Source organism: Schistocerca gregaria, chromosome 7, assembly GCF_023897955.1.
Source record: "Schistocerca gregaria isolate iqSchGreg1 chromosome 7, iqSchGreg1.2, whole genome shotgun sequence".
NCBI lineage: Eukaryota > Metazoa > Arthropoda > Insecta > Orthoptera > Acrididae > Schistocerca > Schistocerca gregaria.
The window spans coordinates 507136992-507161266 of record NC_064926.1 but is presented as its reverse complement, the minus strand read 5'-3'; the positions used below and the strand labels follow the sequence as shown (position 1 = coordinate 507161266).

General features: G+C 43.6%; 1 protein-coding gene across 1 annotated transcript; it reads right to left on the bottom strand.

The window, feature by feature from the left end:
- Positions 1-5351: 5351 nt before the first annotated feature.
- Positions 5352-23981, bottom strand: LOC126282451 (uncharacterized). The gene is made up of 3 exons (XM_049982107.1): positions 23728-23981; positions 6240-6841; positions 5352-5503 (listed from the first exon to the last, which is right to left on the bottom strand). The coding sequence occupies exons 1-3, from the start codon at positions 23979-23981 to the stop codon at positions 5352-5354; spliced, it is 1008 nt and encodes a 335-aa protein (XP_049838064.1).
- Positions 23982-24275: the final 294 nt, after the last annotated feature.

Below are 24275 nucleotides of genomic sequence, written 5' to 3'. Positions count from 1 at the left end.
CTTTGAGTTAAATCATTTATCAAATGTAGAGAGTTGCTTAGATTAATAAGGATCTCGGACGACCCTTACACACGCAGTGAACGATTTGTCTGCCCATGAGGCGAGACATGGTAGCGTACTAATTTTAAATCGAACTCCCCCTTTTTTTCTCGGTAGAGAGTCTGTTCAGTTTTGTAAATGAAGATAATGAATGGAACTGGATATCGAAGTAATGTGAACACCCTTTCAACGTCACCCTGAAAGTCCACGCTACCGCAGTGTGGTTACAAGCATCTATTTATTTTTATGGTCAGTCGGAGGTTACTTTATGAATACACGTCATATTCACTAGCTATTTGACGAATATATGTATGGTTTCACTGAAATACGAGAGAATCATTTATGACCCTAATTTCTTCTCCGTGGGGAGCAATTATCATGTAGAAGTTTCCGATATAAATGTTCGCTTTTTGACTATTGATTTGTAATCATTTGTTTCACACAATCACCATTTCAGCTTTATGGCCTTTTGCAGATGCAATTTGACATCTCATAGAAATTTCTAGACTACCCTGTTTTCGTTGAACTAACACTTCTCTGGTCTTATATACATTTAATACAACCACTGGTGTGTAAGTCCAGAGAAATGTTATTTCATCGAAGACAGTTCGAATTTTTTTTGATATTTCAAACTGCGATTCAGAATTTCTATAAAGCCTAAACTATGATTGTGTGAAATAAATTAATACAAATCTACAGTAAAATGCAGGAAATTTCTTTTAAAAAACTCATGATTTTGCTCTTCGGACAAAAATATAAACAAAAGTTTGAACATTTTTCAAGCATTTTTGCACGGTGAGAAAGCCTCCCATAATGAAGAGCTGACAGAGAATTTCGGAAGTCTGATACGAACAAATAAAAATTAAATACGTCGTAGTAAGTAATGTACATACAGTGCATGGGGGCTTAATTAAATAAAATGCTAATAATTTTAATTTTAGTCGCTGTTTGTCCGAATACGCAGTCTCGTAACCGGTTGGCCCTGAATAATATTAGTACGCAATCTGACTGCATAGAATAACAACAAAGAATAAAAGGAACTTTGTGTTAACACAATTAATTAATTAAGTCCCCAGCAACTAGAAAAGCTACGAAACAACAAAGCACAAGTATAACTGTTCTGTGTGTGGAAGTGTGATTCCACGAACACATCTGGCACGGTTCTTCCTCAATACGAAAGATGCTTTAAACGCCATTTACAATGAAGTAATTTAAAAAAACCAGAAGTACTATGATTGCACATAGAAACCAGAATTACAGTCAAATACAAGAACACGAGCCAGATGCTTTGTTGACTGAACCTGTGACCAAGAGGCATTGTTATTTAGGACGTCTAAAATAAAAAAAATTCTTTGCCTTCATATATATTGATCAAAAATACACTTTGATGGTTACAACATCCCAATCGAATAACATATGGTGTCTTGCCCAACAGAACAACTAGTACTCTATCGACGTCTCAACAAGCACAGATGACGCCCACCTCAGAACTACTACTGCCCTCAGTGTGGAAGTGAAGGAAGGATTTCAAAATGTTTGAGAATGGTTTTAACTGTGTCGTAACTTGAGCACTAGCCCAGCATTCAAATAATGAGATGTGAAAAACAGCCTGAAAACGACATCCAGGCTGTCTGCCACACCGACTCTCACAGGCAAACCTTCGGGTGGATTTTTTTTCCACTAACCAGTCTTTCTCCATACTAAGTTCCTCACATTCCTGAAAATAGCTAAGTGTAGAAAATAATGGAGAAGCTAGTGCTATCGCTACTTTTACCCTAAATGTGAGAAGAAGCCCCCACCCCCGCCAAAAAAAGAACTCCAACGCGCCAGGCGTTGGTCCGTGTCATTAAGGACCCCAAGAACGTCTAGGATTCAAAAAAATTCATTTTTTGTATTCTTTGTGGAAAGCAGCCCGGAGAAAGTTCGAGAAATATTGCTGGAACTTAGAGTTCGTGATAACTGCACAATGTCGGTCGTAAAGGTATTGCCAGAAATTTAGGGCTTATTTGTCACTGCCACCAAACAGGTAGTGGCCACTGAGTGGGTCTTCGGCCGCAGGAAATAATCCGAGTCCGGGAAGGGAAACATTTGCGCTGTGATGCTGTCAGGAGTCTTGCAAGTGACTGGGGGAACAAACGCCAAACGGCGGACTCGTCCGGGGTCAGCGTACGTCCCTTCCTGCAAGCGGCGCTTTAACACGCGCGGCAGTGAGGGAGGGTAGTCAACTGAGTCCCCGTACAACACCCAGAATAATCCAGTGGAAGCAAAAACAGAGCTTACAGACCAAGAAAGACAAGTACGTGTTAAGTGATGAACCTTTATAGTATGGTGACATCTCGGGTATCAGATGTTTCGCAAGGAGACGCACCAAGCAGTGAAGTGTCTTTTTTTTAATATTCGGCGTAGCCGGTATGACAGAATTTGTTGTTGGTCACTGTATTATTTCTTTCACGTTATTGCACTTTGAAGGTATGGCTTGTGGAACATTAGATTCCTGGCCGTCCTTCGACGGTGACAGTTTTAGGTCTATTTTTTGTGCTAGTTTTGATTTTTTAGACAAGTACTAAAATTCCAACAGTATACTTCATCTAATGGTTGTCCTCTGTGTCTTATAATATGGGTAGTGGTACTAAAAATCTGTAGCAGTTTTTATGTCTCGTTATGCCAGTAGTTTGTAGGCTGTCACGGTGTCACAGAGTGGATCGAGTTGCTGGTGCGGCCTGGTTTTTAGCAGTGATATGTTTATTTGTAAGTCTGCAGGCTTTCGTGGCCGTTGTCACTGAAGTTAAAATCTTCTGGGTTATTAGGCTGCATCATGTTTCTTCTAAAATGTTCAACGTGGTGTTCTAGCAGAAGTGGACACCAAAAGATCCTGAGGAAGATCCCAGCAGAGAGGTCGAAACGTCGAACATTTTAGAAGAAACATGACGAGGCCTAATAACCCAGAAGATTTTAACTTGTGTATGTTTATTTCTTCGTGCAGTGTCTTAGTTGCAGTTAATGAAGTACTATTTTGTACTTTCAGAACACGGTAGAGAGCCCCTATACACATATCCCCTAGCCTTTCTATGATTCTGGGCAAAGCAGCGCTACCAAGAATGTAGCAGCAAAAGGCGGTGTTTATTTGCAAATATGAGTTGGAAGTCCTTCCTCAAATTAGGTAACACGTACTTTGAAAGTATTTCATATGAGTCAGTAGTTTCAACCATGCTCTTTCTTCTCTAACGGGTAAACTGAAACTTAATGGTTAATTTGTGCGTAAACACAAGTAGGGGATGGTTCCTGAAAACGGGTAGTAATAGGCTGTACTGTTTCGGGTACCCCAAATTTGACGTCAGTTAAAACAAAGCCGGCCGGAGTGGCCGAGCGGTTAGTCTCTTCAGTCTGGAACCGCGGGACCGCTACGGTCGCAGGTTCGAATTCTGCCTCGGGCATTGATGCTTGTACGTCCTTTGGTTTGTTGGGTTAAGTAATTCTAAATTGTAGGGGACTGATGACCTCAGAAGTTAAGTCTCATAGTTCTCAGAAATATTTAAATATTCCCTACTACTAGTACAGCAAGGTGGTTCCCAACCTTCCTAACAGCGCGGATTTCCTATTTTGTAAATAAAGTTTAGAGGAGTAGTAATTAAATGCAGAAGTAAAATGACAAACACATAAGCCTAATTAGTAAAATATACTGTACGAGAAAGCTTGAAAAATATTCACACTTTTTATAAACGAAATACTTTTGTTAGTCACTTAACTGTCACAACTAGATGATAAAGCAATATCGATTGGTCGATGTTAAAAAGAACTTAACGGGATTTTTGACATTGTCGCCCATGGGAGAATCAGTATTAATTTTGATCCTCAGATCATTACATACATTTAATCTATTCTTGCACTTATTTTCCAAAGAAGTTATAGTTGAAAACGCTGGTCCACATAGTTAGCTTGTCGGCAAGATCTTCAAGTGTATCAGTGAACAGTAATTTGGTAATATCTCCATGGGGACTGTGCGAAGTGGTGTAGTGGCTAACACCCTCAACTCGCATTCAAGAGACCCGGGTTCAGTTTTCGGGAACGGCCATCGAGATACCAGCTTACTGCGGCCGTCCACGTCACTCCATGCAAGTGACGGGGTGGTTGCTTCCCTCCCCTCAAGTAGTAAGCAATCCTGGCAAAAGCACCATCTCTCAAAAACTTCTTACCCGCAGAAGGGACGTAATACACCAGACATCCTTCCTTCTTCTTCCTTCAGGATATTAAATGAGCAAACTCCAAGTGAGTAGTTCGTGTGAAATCTTAGGGGACTTAACAGCTAAGGTCATCAGTCCCGAAGCTTACACACAACTTAACCTAAATTATCCTAAGGACAAACACACACACACATGCCCGAGGGAGGACTCGAACCTCCGCCGGGACCTGCTGCACAGTCTATGACAGGAGCGCCCGAGACCGCTCGGCTAATCCCGCGCGGCGCGCCAGCCCTGTAGTGCAGTCTGTATGTAGGAGTCTACATTACATTATCAGCCGCCTCATTGCTCGCAACTTTTAAATATGTCACGAGTTTATTTTCATTATATATATATTGGAAAGCATTTGATCTCTTCATTTCATTCCGTCTGTACTCGCTGTCTCTGACGATTGGCGAGTGAAACCCCAGATGCTCCAGACATTTTCATGTCTCGAACTCTTCACCAGTGCTTACTGCCATGCCCGTTGCCCAGTAGTGGGTTGGGAACCGTTGATGAGCCGTAGTTGTGTCCGGCTCTTCGAAAAGCGCGCCAGGCGGAGTGCTTTCCTTTCGCGTCCAGTGTTTACGGTGGCGCTTTCGGTTTTCACGCGGTTTTTGGATCGCTACCGCCCTCTGGCGGGAATTGGAACAAGTGTACGGTCGCGTGACAATCGAGGAGTACGTACTGGGTGGTGACCGAGAGAGGTGGTGGCGCGAGCGGGGCCCTGCTGTTGGGGGTCGTCAACTGCTTGCCACGTGCTTTGGCCGACCTCTTCGCTGTCAGGGCTAGGTCTGCCTTACCCGCATGTGCGTGGCTTATAAAGATTAGAAGCTGTGGTGCAGGAGATCAGCGCTTGGGACCGCATGTCTTTTTATCGGCCGTTGAAACCACTGACAGCGGTTGGCTCTGACGAGTATTTGGAAGTGCGACGTGTTCCCGGCGCTGGTGTGGACTGTGAGAAGTGAGGCTTTCAAGTCCTACTGAAATGTGTGAGTTTCGTCAAGAGTGGTTTTCTTGGGGTCGTCCCAACACAGTTTTCGTTTGCCTGTCCGCGGGAATGTGGTAATTGCTTCTTGATCGGGCCGTTTTCATTCACTCTTCAATTGGGTGATTTAGGGTCGGTGTCGGCGGGTCTCTGTAGTTCGGAGTCTGTGCAAGCGCCGCCCTCGCTACATCTTCTGGTTTTGAGTAACTCGGGGAGGTGGCGACTTGCAATGGAAGTTTTGGCCTGATCTGCGCTGGCCCTGTACACCACCAGCAACTATTCAGCCTATTGTGATTTCGGCCCCTTTACAGGGGTCACATTTCTTTTGGGAACTGCCTTCAATATGAAGGTTTGTGGTTCAAATGGCTCTGAGTACTATGGGACTCAACTGCTGTGGTCATTAGTCCCCTAGAACTTAGAACTACTTAAACATAACCAACCTAAGGACATCACACACATCCATGCCCGAGGCAGGATTCGAACCTGTGACCGTAGCAGTCGCACGTATTAAGATTTGTGTGCTGGCTTATTCGCATTTAATTTATCTCGTAACAAATACAAGTTATGTAACTGGCGAGAGACAACTATATTTGCTTAGTGCAAACTAGCTACTTAAAGTTCTTTTTTTGTTTTTTTTAATTGTTCCCTTATTGATATAACGAGTTCAGAACCTTCTTATTTTTAACGTCAAACCTTCCAATATCCTTTACACATAGCTGTTTAAAAAAAATTAATTTTTTAAAGAAATTCCAGACATAAAAAAGCCTTTAAAAACAAAAGATAACCTTATCAACGTGTTTCTTCAACAGCGCCTCCTGGCCCCTATTTCCACAGTAATGTTTTTGGAATAACATGTGTACTTAAGTTGTTATTTGTGAATCGGCCTAATTGACGGTTCAGCTGGTATACCACGATTACCGTAATTTAAGGACGGCTGATTTGCTGGAAATTTTAAGTTTAAAAACGGTTTCCAATAGTAGGGCACTTTCCGCTACCCCTGAGTGGGATGCGTGTCCAGCAGCCGGTGAGAGGGAGAACAACGCGGTGACACAGCACCCCCGCCGTGGTGCAAGTGTGGACGGTTGGAGCTGGCCGTGACCAGCGCCTCTCGCCCTCAAGGCTGGCCGCTTTCCCTGCTCTTTCCTTTTCTTTTTTTGCGGCCTCTCGCACCCCCCGTGCCATTCCGGAGCGACGTGGACCCGCCCCCCTTTTAACTCCGCCGCCGGCGCCGCCGCTTCGCTCCCCTGGCGGCTGCGCGACCTCGGCGAAGCCAATTTTTACTGCGGCCTGCCTCAGCCGCAGGGGAGGGTCCGCCTGCCGGGAAATATCGCGTGTAATCTGCCCCAAAATGATTCCGGGAGGAGGAGGCGGCGGCCGCGAGCGTAGCGTCGTTTTACATTCCGCCCTCGTGTCGCTCACCGCGGGGGCGGAGACGGCGCCTCCAGGGGACGGGGAGCCTCGAGCAGGGAAGCGCTCTTCCGATTCTGCGGGCCTCCTCAGACACCTGCAGGGCGTGGGCGGCGGCTTCTCTGACGTCAACCAGCCAGGCGCTTTGGTACGCGACACGGTGTCTAATAACCACCCCGCGTAATTAATTCTATAACCATAATGTAACTGTGACGTAATTTCTAGTGTATGTACCTTCTCTTGTTATATTAACTTTTTCATATAAATTAAATGTCGTAAATTTAATTTCCATGAAATAATTAAAAATGGCATTATGCTTATCATTTAGTAAAAGCGGTCGCCTACTCAGGGAGGTTTGCTATTGTATAGAGCAGTTGTTCCCAAACTTCCTTACACGTTACTCCTGAGCGCAATTAGATATTATCCGCTCCCGCACACTATCACCAACCTTAGCACCTAAGTAAACTGTAGAATTTTGGAACAAGTATTATGTTCGAGTATAATGACTTTTCTGGAGACTAGAAATCTACTCAGTAGGAATCAGCGTGGGTTTCGAAAAAGAGGATCGTGTGAAACCCAGCTCGCGCTGTTCGTCCACGAGACTCAGAGGGCCATAGACACGGGTTCCCAGGTAAATGCCGCGTTTCTTGGCTTCCGCGAGGCGTTCGATACAGTTCCTCACAGTCGTTTAATGAACAAGGTAAGAGCATATGGACTATCAGACCAATTGTGTGACTGGATTGAAGAGTTCCTAGATAACAGAACGCAGCATGTCATTCTCAATGGAGAGAAGTCTTCTGAAGTGAGAGTGATTTCAGGTGTGCCGCAGGGGAGTGTCGTAGGACCGTTGCTATTCACAATATAAATAAATGACCTTGTGGATGACATCGGAAGTTCACAGAGGCTTTTTGCAGATGATGCTGTGGTATGTCGAGAGGTTGTAAATATGGAAAATTGTACTGAAATGCAGAAGGATCTGCAGCGAATTGACGCATGGTGCAGGGAATGGCAATTGAATCTCAATGTAGACATGTGTAGGGTGATGCGAATAAATAGAAACAAACATACCTTATCATTTAGCTACAGGTCAGCAACTGGAAGCAGTTAATACAATAAATTATCTGGGAGTACGCATTAGGAGTGATTTAAAATGGAATGATCTTATGAAGTTGATCGTCATAAAACAGATGCCAGACTGAGATTCATTGGAAGAATCCTAAAGAAATGCAATCCGAAAACAAAGGAAGTAGGTTACAATACGCTTGTTCGCCCACTGCTTGAATACTGCTCAGCAGTGTGGGACCCGTACCAGGTAGGGTTGATAGAAGAGATAGATAGGATCGAATGGAGGATCATTTAGTAATCGCGAAAGCGTTACGGTGATGATAGATAAACTCCAGTGGAAGACTCTACAGAAGAGACGCTCACTAACTCGGTGCGGGCTTTTGTTGAAGCTTCGAGAACATACCTTCACTGAGGAGTCTATCAGTATATTGCTTCCTCCTACGTATATCTCGCGAAGAGACCATGAGGATAAAATCAGAGAGATTAGAGCCCACACAGAGGCTTGCGGAGTATGGATGTAGATGTAGATGTAGATGTAGATGTAGAATGAAAGACATTTCTAGACACATTTTTTTTTTTTAATATCATGAAAGATGTGAAACATGAATGACATTCTGTGTGTGTGTGTGTGTGTGTGTGTGTGTGTGTGTGTGTGTGTGTGTGTGTGTGTCTGTGTGTGTGCGTGTAATTGCGTTGCGTGGGTGTTGAAATGAATAACGAAGTAATCTGCAGTGCATCGCAAGTGCTACCCACAACTCCTTCTCTGATAAGAAAGCTAACTGTCCACAGTGAGGGTGAACACTTGTTACCGAACACACTTCCCCTGCATTACTCTTCTCCATTGCGGCGCTAGCTTGACCTACACACTGCTGCTACGTTTGAAATAAGATTCAGATGTGCGGACTGTATTTACTGTTGGTAGATCACTTGATTGCTGCACTTCTTACTTCCGAACTGTAAAAGTTGCAGGATTGTTAATGCATTGCGTATAACCACTGCCGGCCGTTGTGGCCGAGCGGTTCCAGGCGCTTCAGTCTGGAACCACGCGACCGCTACGGTCGTGTGTACGAATCCTGCCTCGGGCATGGATGTGTGTGATGTCTCGAGGTTAGTTAGGTTTAAGTAGTTCAAAATTCTAGGGGACTGATGACCTCAGATGTCATGTTCCATAGTGCTCAGTGCCATTTGAAACATTTTTTCGTGTAACCACTCTAATAATAACACTAATAAAAATAATCATCGTAGTAATTCTGTAGTACCCCTTACGTAGTTGCTGCTGTGTCATCTGTCAGTTAATTCATTTATGTGTCTAGAAGCGAGTAATGAAGCAATTTCTGTACTACTGCAGTTACTATCTACAACTTGGAGAAGACATTTTCTTGAGACGTTTAGCGTTTGTCTTATATGTCTTACTTTTATCATCAGTGATCAGCGGGACAAAGCACGAAATATGTGTGTAGTGGGTGGACTATGTGAGAAACTTTAAATCTCCACCAGATTTATGCTACTAATTTAGAAAAAGTAATTATTAATAACTTATATCATCAATATTACAGCCTTACAAAATTGTGATAAGAGTAATGTTCTTTTGAAAATAGTTTAATTTCGTGACCGAAACAGAATCCAACCGTTTGGCTTTTACCCCTCAGAAAATTTCATTTTACCCTTTAGGGGGTAATTCCCCCCCCCCCCCCCCCGCCCCCGCCCCACCCACTCAAGTTGGGAACCACTGGTGTAGAGCCAAAGAGCACGATTGATGTGAGGAGTACGGAGGGTGGGCGCATAAGCGCAGGATCCAGCAGGAGCAGTTGGCGGATAGTTGCTAGCAGCAAGTGGTCAAGCGCAGGCGCGGTGAGCTGGAATGTAAGGAATAAACTGCACGATGTAAGGCCAGTCATATTATGTGCTCGTAAATGGGAACAGTACAGTGTCATCAAGAGGAATTATTATTCAAGAACAGCACTGTGGGCCCAAAAGTTGTTGCGTGGAGCGACGATAAAGAAGGACCTGTTGCGACACTTTGTCGACGAATAATGCCTTAGGGAATTTAAGGAGATGGGACCTGGATATACTAAAAGAACCAGAGGTTGTAAGGAGTTTCAAGGAGAGCATAAGGGAGCAATTGACAGGAATGGGGGAAAGAAATACAGTAGAAGAAGAATGGGTAGCTTTGAGGGATGAAGTAGTGAAGGCAGCAGAGGATCAAGTAGGTAAAAAGACGAAGGCTAGTAGAAATCCTTGGGTAACAGAAGAAATATTGAATTTAGTTGATGAAAGGAGAAAATATAAAAATGCAGTAAATGAAGCAGGCAAAAAGGAATACAAACGTTTCAAAAATGAGATCGACAGGAAGTGCAAAATGGCTAAGCAGAGATGGCTAGAGGACAAATGGAAGGATGTATAGGCTTATCTCGCTAGGGGTAAGATAGATACTGCCTACAGGAAAATTAAAGAGACCTTTGGAGAAAAGAGGACCACTTGTATATTAAGAGCTCAGATGGAAACCCAGTTCTAAACAAAGAAGGGAAAGCAGAAAGGTGGAAGGAGTATATAGAGGGTCTATACAAGGGCGATGTACTTGAAGACAATATTACGGAAATGGAAGAGGATCTAGATGAAGATGAAATGGGAGATGCGATACTGCGTGAAGAATTTGACAGAGCACTGAAAGACCTGAGTCGAAACAAGGCCCTCGGAGTAGACAACATTCCATTGGAACTACTGACGGCCTTGGGAGAGCCAGTCCTGACAAAACTCTACCATCTGGTGAGCAAGACGCATGAGACAGGCGAAATACCCTCAGACTTCAAGAAGAATATAATAATTCCAATCCCAAAGAAAGCAGGTGTTGACAGATGTGAAAATTACCGAACAATCACTTTAATAAGTCACAGCTGCAAAATACTACCACGAATTCTGAACAGACGAATGGAAAAACTAGTAGAAGCCGACCTCGGGGAAGATCAGTTTGGATTCCGTAGAAATGTTGGAACACGTGAGGCAATACTGACCCTACGACTTATCTTAGAAGCTAGATTAAGGAAGGGCAAACCTACGTTTCTAGCATTTGTAGACTTAGAGAAAGCTTTTCATAATAATGACTGGAATACTCTCTTTCAAATTCTGAATGTGGCAGGGGTAAAATACAGGGAGCGAAAGGCTATTTACAATTTGTACAGAAACCAGATGGCAGTTATTAGAGTCGAGGGGCATGAAAGGGAAGCAGTGGTTGGAAAGGGAGTGAGACAGGGCTGTAGTCTCTCCCCCAATCTGTATATTGAGCAAGCAGTGAAGGAAACAAAAGAAAAATTCGGAGAAGGTATTAAAGTCCATGGAGAAGAAATAAAAACTTTGAGGTTCGCCGATGACATCGTAATTCTGTCAGAGACAGCAAAGGACTTGGAAGAGCAGTTGAACGGAATAGATAGTGTCTTGAAAGGAGGATGTAAGATGACCATCAACAAAAGCAAAACGAGGATAATGGAATGTAGCCGAATTAAGTAGGGTGATGCTGAGGGAATTAGATTAGGAAGTGAGACACTTAAAGTAGTCAAGGAGTTTTGCTATTTGGGGAGCAAAATAACTGATGATGGTCGAAGCAGAGAGGATATAAAACGTAGGCTTGCAATGGCAAGGAAAGCGTTTCTGAAGAAGAGAAGTTTGTTAACATCGAGTATAGATTTAAGTGTCAGGAAGTCATCTCTGAAAGTATTTGTATGGAGTGTAGCCATGTATGGAAGTGAATCATGGACGATAAATAGTTTAGACAAGAAGAGAATAGAAGCTTTCGAAATGTGGTGCTACAGAAGAATGCTGAAGATTAGATGGGTAGATCACATAAGAAATGAGGAAGTATTGATTCGGATTGGGGAGAAGAGACGTTTGTGGCACAACTTGACCAGAAGAAGGGATCGGTTGGTAGGACATGTTCTGAGGCATCAAGGGATCACCAATTTCGTATTGGATGGCAGCGTGGAGGGTAAAAATCGTAGAGGGAGACCAAGAGATGACTACACCAAGCAGATTCAGAAGGATGTAGGTTGCAGTAGGTACTGGGAGATGAAGAAGCTTGCACAGGATAGAGTAGCATGGAGAGCTGCATCAAACCAGTCTCAGGACTGAAGACCACAACAACAAAAACATCGCACCAGAAGCAATTCATCAGAGTAAGATCCGCCCTGTTTCAGCGTTGTACAAGGCTAGGCAGCGTGGTAGTTTTTCTTAATTGGATAACACTGTTTAGTTCAGTAACTTTTACGGTGTAAATGAACTATACCTCAGCCATTTACCTAATAGAATTCTACCCTATCACAGTTATTCATTCCGAAAATACCACCAGTGAAAGAAAAGTAAAATACTGAAAGTGATGAGCTTGTTTTCGGTAACTAAGATAAAGAAATGCAAATTACAAAATTCAGTACTGCACTATGCAAAACTGTTCCAGTGAACCTTTTTCCTTGGATGAATGACTAGTTAATGAATAATGTTGAACTGTAAAAAAGTAAAACCATAATTTAAATTAATATTGACAAAATATTACTCCAGAACAAAACATTTCGAGATATTTGTGTGCATTTCAGAACTCTGCTCACATTTGCAAATTAGTAATAGTGTAGATCAAAATTACTTACTCTTCGGTGAATGAAACATTGTGGATTTTACATAAATAACTTAATGCAATAGCATTTTTTTATAAACATTTGCATTTATAAAATCAATAACAGTTAGCATTATAGTTAGTAACACAAAGCTGCGAATTGTTTTTCAAATAACCTCCTCACTTTCAGTATTCTACTGTTCTTTAACTGGTGCAAATTATTCTGCTGGTTTTGTGATTAACTTTAATTCATGGTATTACCTGTGTTTCAAACAATTGATAACCGTACATTAAGTTTTGCTCACGCAAGTAATTTACAGTCTAAAGTTATAAATATTCACTTTATTTACTCCACATTTCACTGTTTCTTATTAGAACCTTTTGAGTTAAAATTTCTTTCTGCCGTTATCGTACAAAAGTAGTACCTCGATAAAGATTCGGTTATAACTGTGTCTGCACTTATCCGGAATTTCTTTGCCTCTCCCAAACAACAGAGAATATTAGGCGCACGTGTCATTTAAAAATCCTAATTAATGGGTAGTGTATAGCCTGTGTACACCAGAAGACATCACTTATCAGACACTGTTAAACCGTACGAGGGTAAGTCGATTTCACCATCTTGAAAAAAGAATTGCGTAATTGTTGTTGTAGCTTTGGAAACAGCATTCCTAGGTCTCAGTAAGAAAGATCAGAAAAAAAATAAAGACGTAAGAGCATTGAAAAGAGCTCAAGATGTTGTGGAGAGTGTAAAGAATCTAAAAGGGAAAGGGGAGGACACCTCGCACGAAGAAATAGTGGAAGATCGACAGTGTTAGAACTAGAATGGAGTCCCAGGAAATGAAGACCACAGGCCAGAGTGCAGGACTGCTGGGATGAAGAACTGGAGAAAGTCGCAGGCTTCAGCTGACAGAAGACGACAGGAGACAGGTATGGATACAGCGACTGAAACTGTATTTGTTAGCTTAAGTTGAAAAGGTAAAGGTTGAATCAGCTGAACAACAGGTACAAACAATAAGTCTGCAGTCGTGCCACACAGAAATAGCCACACCACAAGAGCATAGCAAGCCACTAGAGGAGCCCCGAAACAAAACGCAACAGTTCTTTCGTTAAGTATGTAAGGGTACAGATATCGAACCTTCTTTACTGGAAGTATCGCCTCTACCCTTACTCTTCTTTCCTATATCACAGCGGCATCGCTGAAAGGGATGCCCCCTAGTTCCAGAAGAGACAGATTGGCGACTGGAGATCGTTTGTCGTGAGGGAATGAGTGTAGCTGGAGAAAGCGTGTAGGACAATTCCGGGTGCCGACGGTTCACATGATCACGTGTAAAAGTGAAGTATTTTTGTTGAAGGATTAAACAGAGTCGAGCATATGTGTGTAAACACAAAGATCGTGGTTAAAAATTATAATTTTTAAGCTCAGAATTAATTTCATAACAGGAGAGTTGTTATATAAATAAATGGCTTTCGTGCAGTGAAGGACCGGCATACGAAATCTTATATAAGCTCGCGACAGATGAGTGGCTGCGATTGCAGTGTGATTGTGGTCAGAACAAGTACAGACGTGATACTTGGATTTGAAGTGAAGTACAAATTAGGGCGTCGTACAAAATCGTTCACATATCACAGTCTCTTCACTATAATTGTAATATTTTCTAACGGAATGAATTATAGGACAGTGTGGGGGAACAGACAGGTGAAATGTAAGCTGACGTTCAGAACTTCAGTAATCAGCACACGTACTTTAGGAGTACGTTCGCCCTCCGAAGCTGGCTACTTATGACTGTCCAATGCCTATTTTTCAAACCAACCAGATTGTAGCAAGTAATAATTAATTATAAATAATACGGGCAGAGGCTTACAGTGGACTATCGTGCGTATATCGTTTTTGCATTCGCAAGAGAACGACAGACCATATTGAGCTGTTGGAGGAATACAACAATACACCGCAGTATGAGGGTTCCAGTGTGGTCAAACAAATCTGCGCAACAAGCAACGAATTGGAGCAACACATCTCTCTGAAGAACCGGGAACCGCGAGACAAGTGAACGGACTCCTGATCGAAGACCGCCTAGGAGCAATGGGGGCGACAGAGGATAAAGTGAAAATCGGTCATGCAACACATTTAAAAAGGGTGCACTACACTTTGAACAAGACACTCTGCACGCGAATTCAGTAGCTGCTCCCACCAACAAAAAAAGTCGCCAAACCAAGGAGAAAGCGGAGAAGTTTCAACTTTGTCAAGTCATTCCTTTTTGTTAAGCCTCCAATTCACCGTGGAAAAGTGCTAGGTATATTACTAATAACGTCAGGACACAGAAAAAAAAGCAGGCAGTGCATACATTACCATGCTCCATCGCCGGTAAAGCTGAAGATCCAACCGTCATCAGGCAAAGTGATATTGAGTACTTTTTTGGGACTGCCATGGTCTGGTGTTACGATGATACTTCTATTGTTTACTTATTATTATCATTTCAAAGACTGACCTACAGAATTTTCCCTGACAAAGACAACTCAACTTTAACCTATTCATTTGACGATGATGAAGTCCCATGCTTCTTGACAGATCATAGGGGAACAATGCTGGAAACCCACACCGCCGTATTAGGCAAGGACCTAATTGCTCTGGTTTGCCATTACCTTCCGCCGACCGTAATTGGGATGAAAGATGATGATGATGGAGACGACACATCACGCCCGGTCATCTCGAGACAGGTGAAAATCCCTTACCCCGCCGGGAATCGGACACGGGACCCCGTGTTCGGGAAGCTAGTACGCCACTTCAAGACCACAAGTTGGGGACAACCTGTTCACTATACATTTATTGTGGGGACTACCTATTCACTATTTATTTATTCCCACAATATACAAGCCCAACGCTATCTGACCGCTACACAATGAGAACATGGCTTCAAGTAATTAACAGAAAATAATGGCCCTGAATTGCAAGAAACCATACCAATACCCCATACTTTTCATAAGCCACTTACCTCACAGAAAGTCTTCATAACACGAACTACAGCAAGCAGCAACTACAGCCAGCTAAATAAAAGGATTCTAACTACCATGGGCTCTAGCTACTAGGACGCGTATGGATAGCAGAAGAAAGATTTTGTTGAAGAGCGAAGTATTCAGCAGATTTTACCTCATTCATGTGACATCCAGTTTCAAAAATTATATAGTTGTCAATGATTCCACTACCCAAACATTACATTATCTGGCTCTGTGACGCGGATGAATACCTTGCTTGTAGATGCCATCGCCGTAGGGAAAGGCATCAACCATGGTGGGATACAATCCGTCCGTAATAATACACACGTAGCCCGCAGCCATCATGTTGTCTTCCATTAAAACCACAGGTCCCATGGAAGCTCAAATGAGTGCTCCCCATAGCGTAACACTGTCCCCACTGACTTACGTCTTCGGTGCAGTGGATCTATCGAGCATCCGTTCTCCTGGATGACGTTGTTTCCTGACACGACCATCGACACTGACTACCAAGAAACGTGACCACTCCGACAATGTGACATGTTTCTGTTGATCGACAGTACTATCTCGATGATCTGTGTACACTTCAATCACAATCACGAAATCCGATTCATGTGACCAGGCGAGAAGTTTCTATTGATCCTCTGTCCTATCTCGACGATTTCTGCCGATTGCAATCGCAATTGAAGATGTCATTGGGTCAATATAGGGACACGTTGGGGTCGTCTGCTGTGGAGCCCCATACCCAGCAACGTCCACTTATGCGTGTATTGCGAAAAAACACTTGCGTCTGCATCAGCGTTGTACTCTGTAGTAAGATACACCATACATCGCTGCATATCTTGCTTTACAGAGGGGGTAAGTAGTGCTTCACATTCTGCAATGAGGCGTTGACGTTTTCGCACTATTTCACCTACTCGCGGTTTCCCCACCCTTGAAGCGCTTTCTGTAGGTGCTCACAGCAATAGCACGCGAGCAGCTGAACAGTCTCGCCAATTACGACCTGCTAGCTCCCAGTCGCTGGGCCCTTTGTCAAGATCGCTTAGGTTATGTCAGTTGATTCGCCCATTTTCGGTCCGTGTCGTACCTGGAATGATACCTACATCTACATCTACATGATTACTCTGCAATTCACATTTAAGTGCTTAGCAGAGAGTTCATCAAACCACACTCATACTATCTCTCTACCATTCCACTCCCGAAAAGCGCGCGGGAAAAACGAACACCTAAACCTTTCTGTTCGAGCTCTGATTTCTCTTATTTTATTTTGATGATCATTCCTACCTATGTAGGTTGGGCTCAACAAAATATTTTCGCATTCGGAAGGGAACATTCGTGACTGAAATTTCGTAAACTGATCTCGCCGCGACGAAAAACGTCTTTGCTTTAATGACTTCCATCACAACTCGCGTACCATATCTGCCACAATCTCTCCCCTATTACGTGATAACACAAAACGAGGTGCCCTTTTTTGCACCCTTTCGATGTCCTCCGTCAATCCTACCTGTTAGGAACCCACACCGCGCAGCAATATGCAAACAGAGAACGAACGAGTGTAGTGTAAGCTGTCTCTCTAGTGGATTGTTGCATCTTCTACGTGTCTTGCCAATGAAACGCTACCTTTGGCTCGCCTTCCCCACAATATTATCCATTTGGTCTTTCCAGCTGAAGTTGTTCGTAATTTTAACACCCAGGTACTTAGTTGAATTGAAAACCTTGAGAATTGTACTATTTATTGAGTAATCGAATTCCAACGGATTTCTTTTGGAACTCATGTGGATCTCCTCACACTTTTCGTTATTTAGCGTCAACTGCCACCTGCCACACCATACAGCAATCTTTTCTAAATCGCTTTACAACTGATTCTGGTCTTCGGATGACCTTCCTAGACGGTAAATTACAGCAGCATCTACGAACAACCTAAGAGAACTGCTCAGATTGTCACCTAGGTCATTTATATAGATCTTGAACAGCAGAGGTCCCAGGACGCTTCCCTGGTGAACATCTGATATCACTTCAGTTCTCGGTGATTTGCCGTCTATTACTACGAACTGCGAACTTCCTGACAGGAATTCACGAATCCAGTCGCACATCTGAGACGATACCCCATAGCCCCGCAGCTTGATCAGAAGTCGCTTGTGAGTAACGGTGTCGAAAGCTTTCCGGAAATCTATAAATACGGAATCAACTTGAGATCCCCTGTCGATAGCGGCCATTACTTCGTGCGAATAAAGAGCTAGCTGCGTTGCACAAGAAGGATGTTTTCTGTAGCCATGCCTCATTCAAATCTGGTCCGCTGATTTCAGTAAGCTGTACTTGCTCGAAGATAATGAGGCTTCAACAAGATAGGGTAGTATGGATAGCTGTATCAGACCTGACTTGAGACTGAATACCACAACAGCAAGACGTGTTTTGGGGCTTGAGGGGTTAAGACGTTACGAAGATTCTATTTATGTGTTTTGGTATGAAATTTCAAAGCATTTTGCAATAATTTTTTTAATAAACCGCCAAGACGTATGATAAACATGTATAAATCCACTACATAAAAAAGGATACAGAATGGATATTAACAATTATGGATCAAGTTTCTCTCTTTCTGTCCGATACAAAATTCTGTCTGAATGTCTACAGCAGCGAGCTCAAGAACGACGTGAATGCAAAATTGGTGAATATCAAGCACGTTTGAGACCAGATACATCTAGCCCAGAACAAATTTTAGTTCTGTAATTACTTCTCAGGCTTGAAATAATTTGTATGGAATCAGTTTGTGTCATCATAAATTTTAAAAGTATTTGTGAATCAGTGGTCAAAAGCTTCCCCTCCAAATTCTGAAAGATCAATGCCTGGACCCCAAGACCACTCCAGCTATCAGTGAAACGCTGAATGGTACAAAATTTAAAGTCAAATTGATGGAAGATATTTCGTAACATTTTCAAGTTATGAGACAAGATAATCGACTCTTTTCATTACTTTTCAGCTGTGTCGTAGAAAAAGTAATCCAAGAGTGGCGAAAAGTGAGATGGCTAAAATCGACGAAGCAATCAAATTAGTGAAAAACGACACTAGGACAGACCGTTCAGAGGTTGTAAACGACCTGGCGATTCTGTGTCAGGATACTGAAACAGCGCAAGTACAAACATAAATTCTTTAAAAAAAACAGCAGAAAGAGTAGAGATTCAAATATCTTTTATAAAAAAGAAAGCAGCTGTCTAGCGACTACCTGGAAACGAACATTTTAAAAACAATTTAAGTTTCTAGGAGGATCCATTGGGGAAACTGCCCTCGAAAAGACTGGTTACGGAATTCATCGTCTCAAAATGGAAACAGCCTTCAGGTTTGCAGAAAACATCTGTACCAAAAAAGACGTCTCAAAATACTGGGACACTAAAACACAGTGATCAAACCAGAGAGCCTTTGAGAGACTGAGACACTCGTTTGAAATCGAAAGAACGACATCGAATATGTTTTGTGTGTGCAGTTCACGACTAGACAGTTTGCCCGAGGGAAAAAAAAATCCTTCTTGCTCTGAAAAGTGGAAAAGGGTCCGTTCTGAGAGAATGAAAGTAGGATGAGCACAAAAGACAGCTAAACATGATCCTCAAAAGCCCCTTCTTGTACCTCGCAAACATGAATAATAATAATAATAATAATAATAATAATAAATACGTTTGGTCGTCGTTCCACTTCATGTATCTACACATTGCTACTCCCAAATATTTGTACGCCATAACCGACTCATTATTGTTTTAAGTATTTTGCTTTATACAGAAAATTGTAATTTTTATAATTTTTTGGATGTCGCGTGGAAAAGTAAAGCTTTAACAGCGTCTGAGTAATAGCGGCAACATCTTTGCCAAAGAGGTAGCCCTGCGAGAGACTGTTTGTGGAACCTTTTGTAAGTAGGCTGTACAGGTTTTTATGTTGGTAACGCCACGTACCGCTCTGTATGAAAATCGCTGACTGTGCTGTGTGCAGTCTGTGGCTCATATACATTGTTGGAATATTCGCTGTTGTAGTGTTGGGCACTTGGATGTGAACAGGGCGTAGCGTTGTGCAGTTGGAGGTGAGCCGCCAGCAGTGGTGGATGTAGGGAGAGAGATGGCAGAATTTTGAGAGCGGACGATCTGGACGTGTGTCCGCCATAAAAAGGAAATTTGTAAGACTGGATGTCATGAACTGATAGATATGTATTATGACTTTTGAACATTACTAAGGTAAATACATTGTTTGTTCTTTATCAAAATCTTTCATTTGCTGACTATGCCTATCAGTAGTTAGCGCGTTCAGTACTTAAATTCTTTTATTTAGCTGGAAGTATTGGCGCTCGCTGTAGTGCAATAGTTCGAATAACGAAGATTTTTGTGAGGTAAGTGATTCATGAAAGGTATGGGTTATTGTTAGTCAGGGCCATTCTTTTGTAGGGATGATTGAAAGTCAGATTGCGGAGTGCAAAAAAAAAAAAAAAAAATAAAATAAAAAAGGGGGGGAAGAAGAAAAAGTGTGTCAGTTTAGTGATGATAAGGATAAGTAAAGAGAAAACTGTCTGAGTACGTTGAGTTTCGCTCAGCTGTTTGAAAATCAAAAAACGAAGAGGTTTACCAGCACAGTAATTTATAATTTTCAAAACAGGATGTTTCACTTTCTTTGGGTGGAGTGCCGTCTTGGAGAGAGAGGAGTCGAGTTGTGTCCTGTGATGGAGTAAGATGTGTTTAGGCCGTTCTGTGTGCCGGCAATAATTTTCTTATTATACATTTATGATAAAATATATTTTGTAAATTCTTTCAGAAGGCTTCCAAATAGCGCATTCGGTGAAACATCCAAGCGTAGTAATTAGCTTAGCTGCAGATTTAGAATTGGAAATTTTTATAATAATAGTTTGTGATTTATTGACGTTTCTTCAAAGATGGATATCATATGTGTTTGTAAGAAAGTGAAGAGAATTTGTTCAGGTTTTTCCACTATCAGTGTAAAGTACACTCCTAGAAATTGAAATAAGAACACCGTGAATTCATTGTCCCAGGAAGGGGAAACTTTATTGACACATTCCTGGGGTCAGATACATCACATGATCACACTGACAGAACCACAGGCACATAGACACAGGCAACAGAGCATGCACAATGTCGGTACTAGTACAGTGTATATCCACCTTTCGCAGCAATGCACGCTGCTATTCTCCCATGGAGACGATCGTAGAGATGCTGGATGTAGTCCTGTGGAACGGCATGCCATGCCATTTCCACCTGGCGCCTCAGTTGGACCAGCGTTCGTGCTGGACGTGCAGACCGCGTGAGACGACGCTTCATCCAGTCCCAAACATGCTCAATGGGGGACAGATCCGGAGATCTTGCTGGCCAGAGTAGTTGACTTACACCTTCTAGAGCACGTTGGGTGGCACGGGATACATGCGGACGTGCATTGTCCTGTTGGAACAGCAAGTTCCCTGCCGATCTAGGAATGGTAGAACGATGGGTTCGATGACGGTTTGGATGTACCGTGCACTATTCGGTGTCCCCTCGACGATCACCAGAGGTGTACGGCCAGTGTAGGAGATCGCTCCCCACACCATGATGCCGGGTGTTGGCCCTGTGTGCCTCGGTCGTATTCAGTCCTGATTGTGGCGCTCACCTGCACGGCGCCAAACACGCATACGACCATCATTGGCACCAAGGCAGAAGCGACTCTCATCGCTGAAGACGACACGTCTCCATTCGTCCCTCCATTCACGCCTGTCGCGACACCACTGGAGGCGGGCTGCACGATGTTGGGGCGTGAGCGGAAGACGGCCTAACGGTGTGCGGGACCGTAGCCCAGTTTCATGGAGACGGTTGCGAATGGTCCTCGCCGATACCCCAGGAGCAACAGTGTCCCTAATTTGCTGGGAAGTGGCGGAGCGGTCCCCTACGGCACTGCATAGGATCCTACGGTCTTGGCGTGCATCCGTGCGTCGCTGCGGTCCGGTCCCAGGTCGACGGACACGTGCACCTTCCGCCGACCACTGGCGACAACATCGATGTACTGTGGAGACCTCACGCCCCACGTGTTAAGCAATTCGGCGGTACGTCCACCCGGCCTCCCGCATGCCCACTATACGCCCTCGCTCAAAGTCTGTCAACTGCACATACGGTTCACGTCCACGCTGTCGCGGCATGCTACCAGTGTTAAAGACTGCGATGGAGCTCCGTATGCCACGGCAAACTGGCTGACACTGACGGCGGCGGTGCACAAATGCTGCGCAGCTAGCTCCATTCGACGGCCAACACCGCGGTTCCTGGTGTGTCCGCTGTGCCGTGCGTGTGATCATTGCTTGTTCAGCCCTCTCAGTATGGTGGGTCTGACACACCGGTGTCAATGTGTTCTTTTTTCCATTTCCAGGAGTGTAGACCTATTATGTTTCAAGTGTTAAAATATATTGTCTTAGTGATATAAAGTTTTGTTAATACAGTTACTTTATTGTTTTTCCATCAATCAGCATTCGTCTCTTTATCTCAGGTTTCACATACATAATTTTGCTTTCCCGAGTTTCTCAGAACTATAACTGACAAAGATCACTGCAGTAATGAGATTTATTGGCACAAAAATTTTGTGGATGTATCTAAGATTTAAAGAACGCAATGGACACCGTGTTGCTAATAATTTGAATTTTAATTTTTTAACTAGCATAACAGCATCCGCATTAGTTTGAAGACAGCAGCAGCAAATATACAATGCGCAAACAGGTAGGCCATTTATAATTTGCATGTGATACAATAAACGTCCGCCCCCGGTAGCTAAGTCGTCAGCGCGACAGAACGTCAATCCTAAGGACCGAGGTTCGATTCCCGGCTGGGTCGGAGATTTTCTCCGCTCAGGGTCTGGGTGTTGTGTTGTCGTAATCATGAAGGGGCCGATAGCCCTAGTAGTCTGGTCCCTTCAATCCACAAACCAACCAACCAACCAACAATTAACGTTTCAACAGTGACAAACTTTCCAGACAGGGCATTTTTGATAGTTTTTTATAAAACCATGGAGAAGAAATAAAGACTTTGAGGTTCGGCGATGAGATTGGAATTCTGTCAGAGACGCGGTGGCCTCGCGGTTCTAGGCGCGCAGTCCGGAACCGCGCGACTGCTACGGTCGCAGGTTCGAATCCTGCCTCGGGAATGGATGTGTGTGATGTCCTTAGATTAGTTAGGTTCAAGTAGTTCTATGTTCTAGGGGACTGATGACCACAGCTGTTAAGTCCCATAGTGCTCAAAGCCATTTGAACGATTTTTGCCGAGAGCCGTTGAAACGAATTGACAGTGTCTTGAAAGGATGATATAAGATGAACATCAACAAAAGCAAAACGAGGATAAAGGAATTAAGTCGGGTGATGTTAAGGGAAGTAGATTAGGAAATGAAACACTTAACGTAGTAAAGGAGTTTTGCTATTTGGGGAGCAAAATAACAGATGATGGCCGAAGTAGAGAGGATATAAAATGTAGACTAGTAACGGCAAGGAAAGCGTATCTGAAGAAGGAAAATTTGTTAACATCGAGTATAGATTTAAGTGTCAGGAAGTCGTTTCGGAAAGTATTTGTATCGAGTGTGGTGGCCACGCATGTAAGTGAAACGTGGACGATAAATAGTTTGGACAAGAAGAGAATAGAAGCTTTCGAAACTTGGTGCTACAGAAGAATGCTGAAGAGTAGATGGGTAGATCACATAACTAATGAGGAGGTATTGAATAGAATTGGGGAGAAGAGGAGTTTGTGGCACAACTTGACAAGAAGAAGGGACCGGTTGGTAGGACATTTTCTGAGGCATCAGGGAATCACAAATTTAGCATTGGAGGGTAAAAATCGTAGAGGGAGACCAAGAGATGAATACAGTAAGCAGATTCAGAAGGATGTAGGTAGTAGTAGGTACTGGGAGATGAAGAAACTTGCAAGGGATAGAGTAGCATGGAGAGCTGCATCAAACCAGTCTCAGGACTGAAGACCACAACAACAACAACATTTATAAATCATATTTTCCTCGCAGTCAAATTGCTTGTATTATTGATAATGGAGCACTTTTCTTAAATTTAAAAGAACAGGCTGTACTCTTACCACGAGCGATGCAGCATTTCTGATTAACGTTTGCACTGCTGATCACGTTTATAGATTTGCGTGATTACTTACGAACTTAAATACGAGCCTAACTGTTTCTCTGACCACGAATGTACCTTCACATTACCACGTAGACGTACTAGCAGTAAACATAACCATACATTCCATGTAGCAACAACAAATTAGCCAGTTTCATCGTGCTACATTTTACCGATGTGTGCTCGTGCGCGCTTGCTCGCGTACTCGTCCGTGTTCGCGAGCGCTTTAGTGTGCGCTCTGCAGCTCACGCGATCCTTCCGGAGCGTGCGCCTGGTTTTACAGCTGGGCTGGGCTGTCCGGCTGTCCGCGCTTTACTGCCCCGCGCCCTCTCCCTGTCCCCTGTGTTCTCCGCCGCCGGGGGCGGCAGTGCGGTCCGTCGTAAAGCAGGTAGAGTGGACCAGCCGGAGAGCCCTGCCCTGCCCCTCACCAGCCGGCGGCGATCGCGCAGGTGGAACGCCTCCGGGAGGGGCAGTCCCGCCGCCTCCCTGACCAGAAGCCGGCCGCCGCCGTGCAGCCGACCCGGAGAGACAATCTAGCAACGGTGTGCGGACATTTGCCACGCCGGACATTTGCCACGATTTTACCTGCTCCGAAGGATTGGGTCCCTTGTCACCCTCTCCCCCTCCCCTCCTACTCCTCCTCACTCGCCGCCCGACCCGCAGTAAAGGTACTTACTGACCCTTTCCGCTGGTTTTCTTAACATAGGACCAGAACCTCTATGGATTTTCCGCCACATTCCTAGAGAGAGTTTCGTTGTGGAAACTATTAAATGCATTTCGCGTTGAAATCCGCACCAAATTTCGAGCCACAGTAAAACTTCGCCAATCTTGGAGATTTTGCGCTCGTCTAAATTATACGTACCT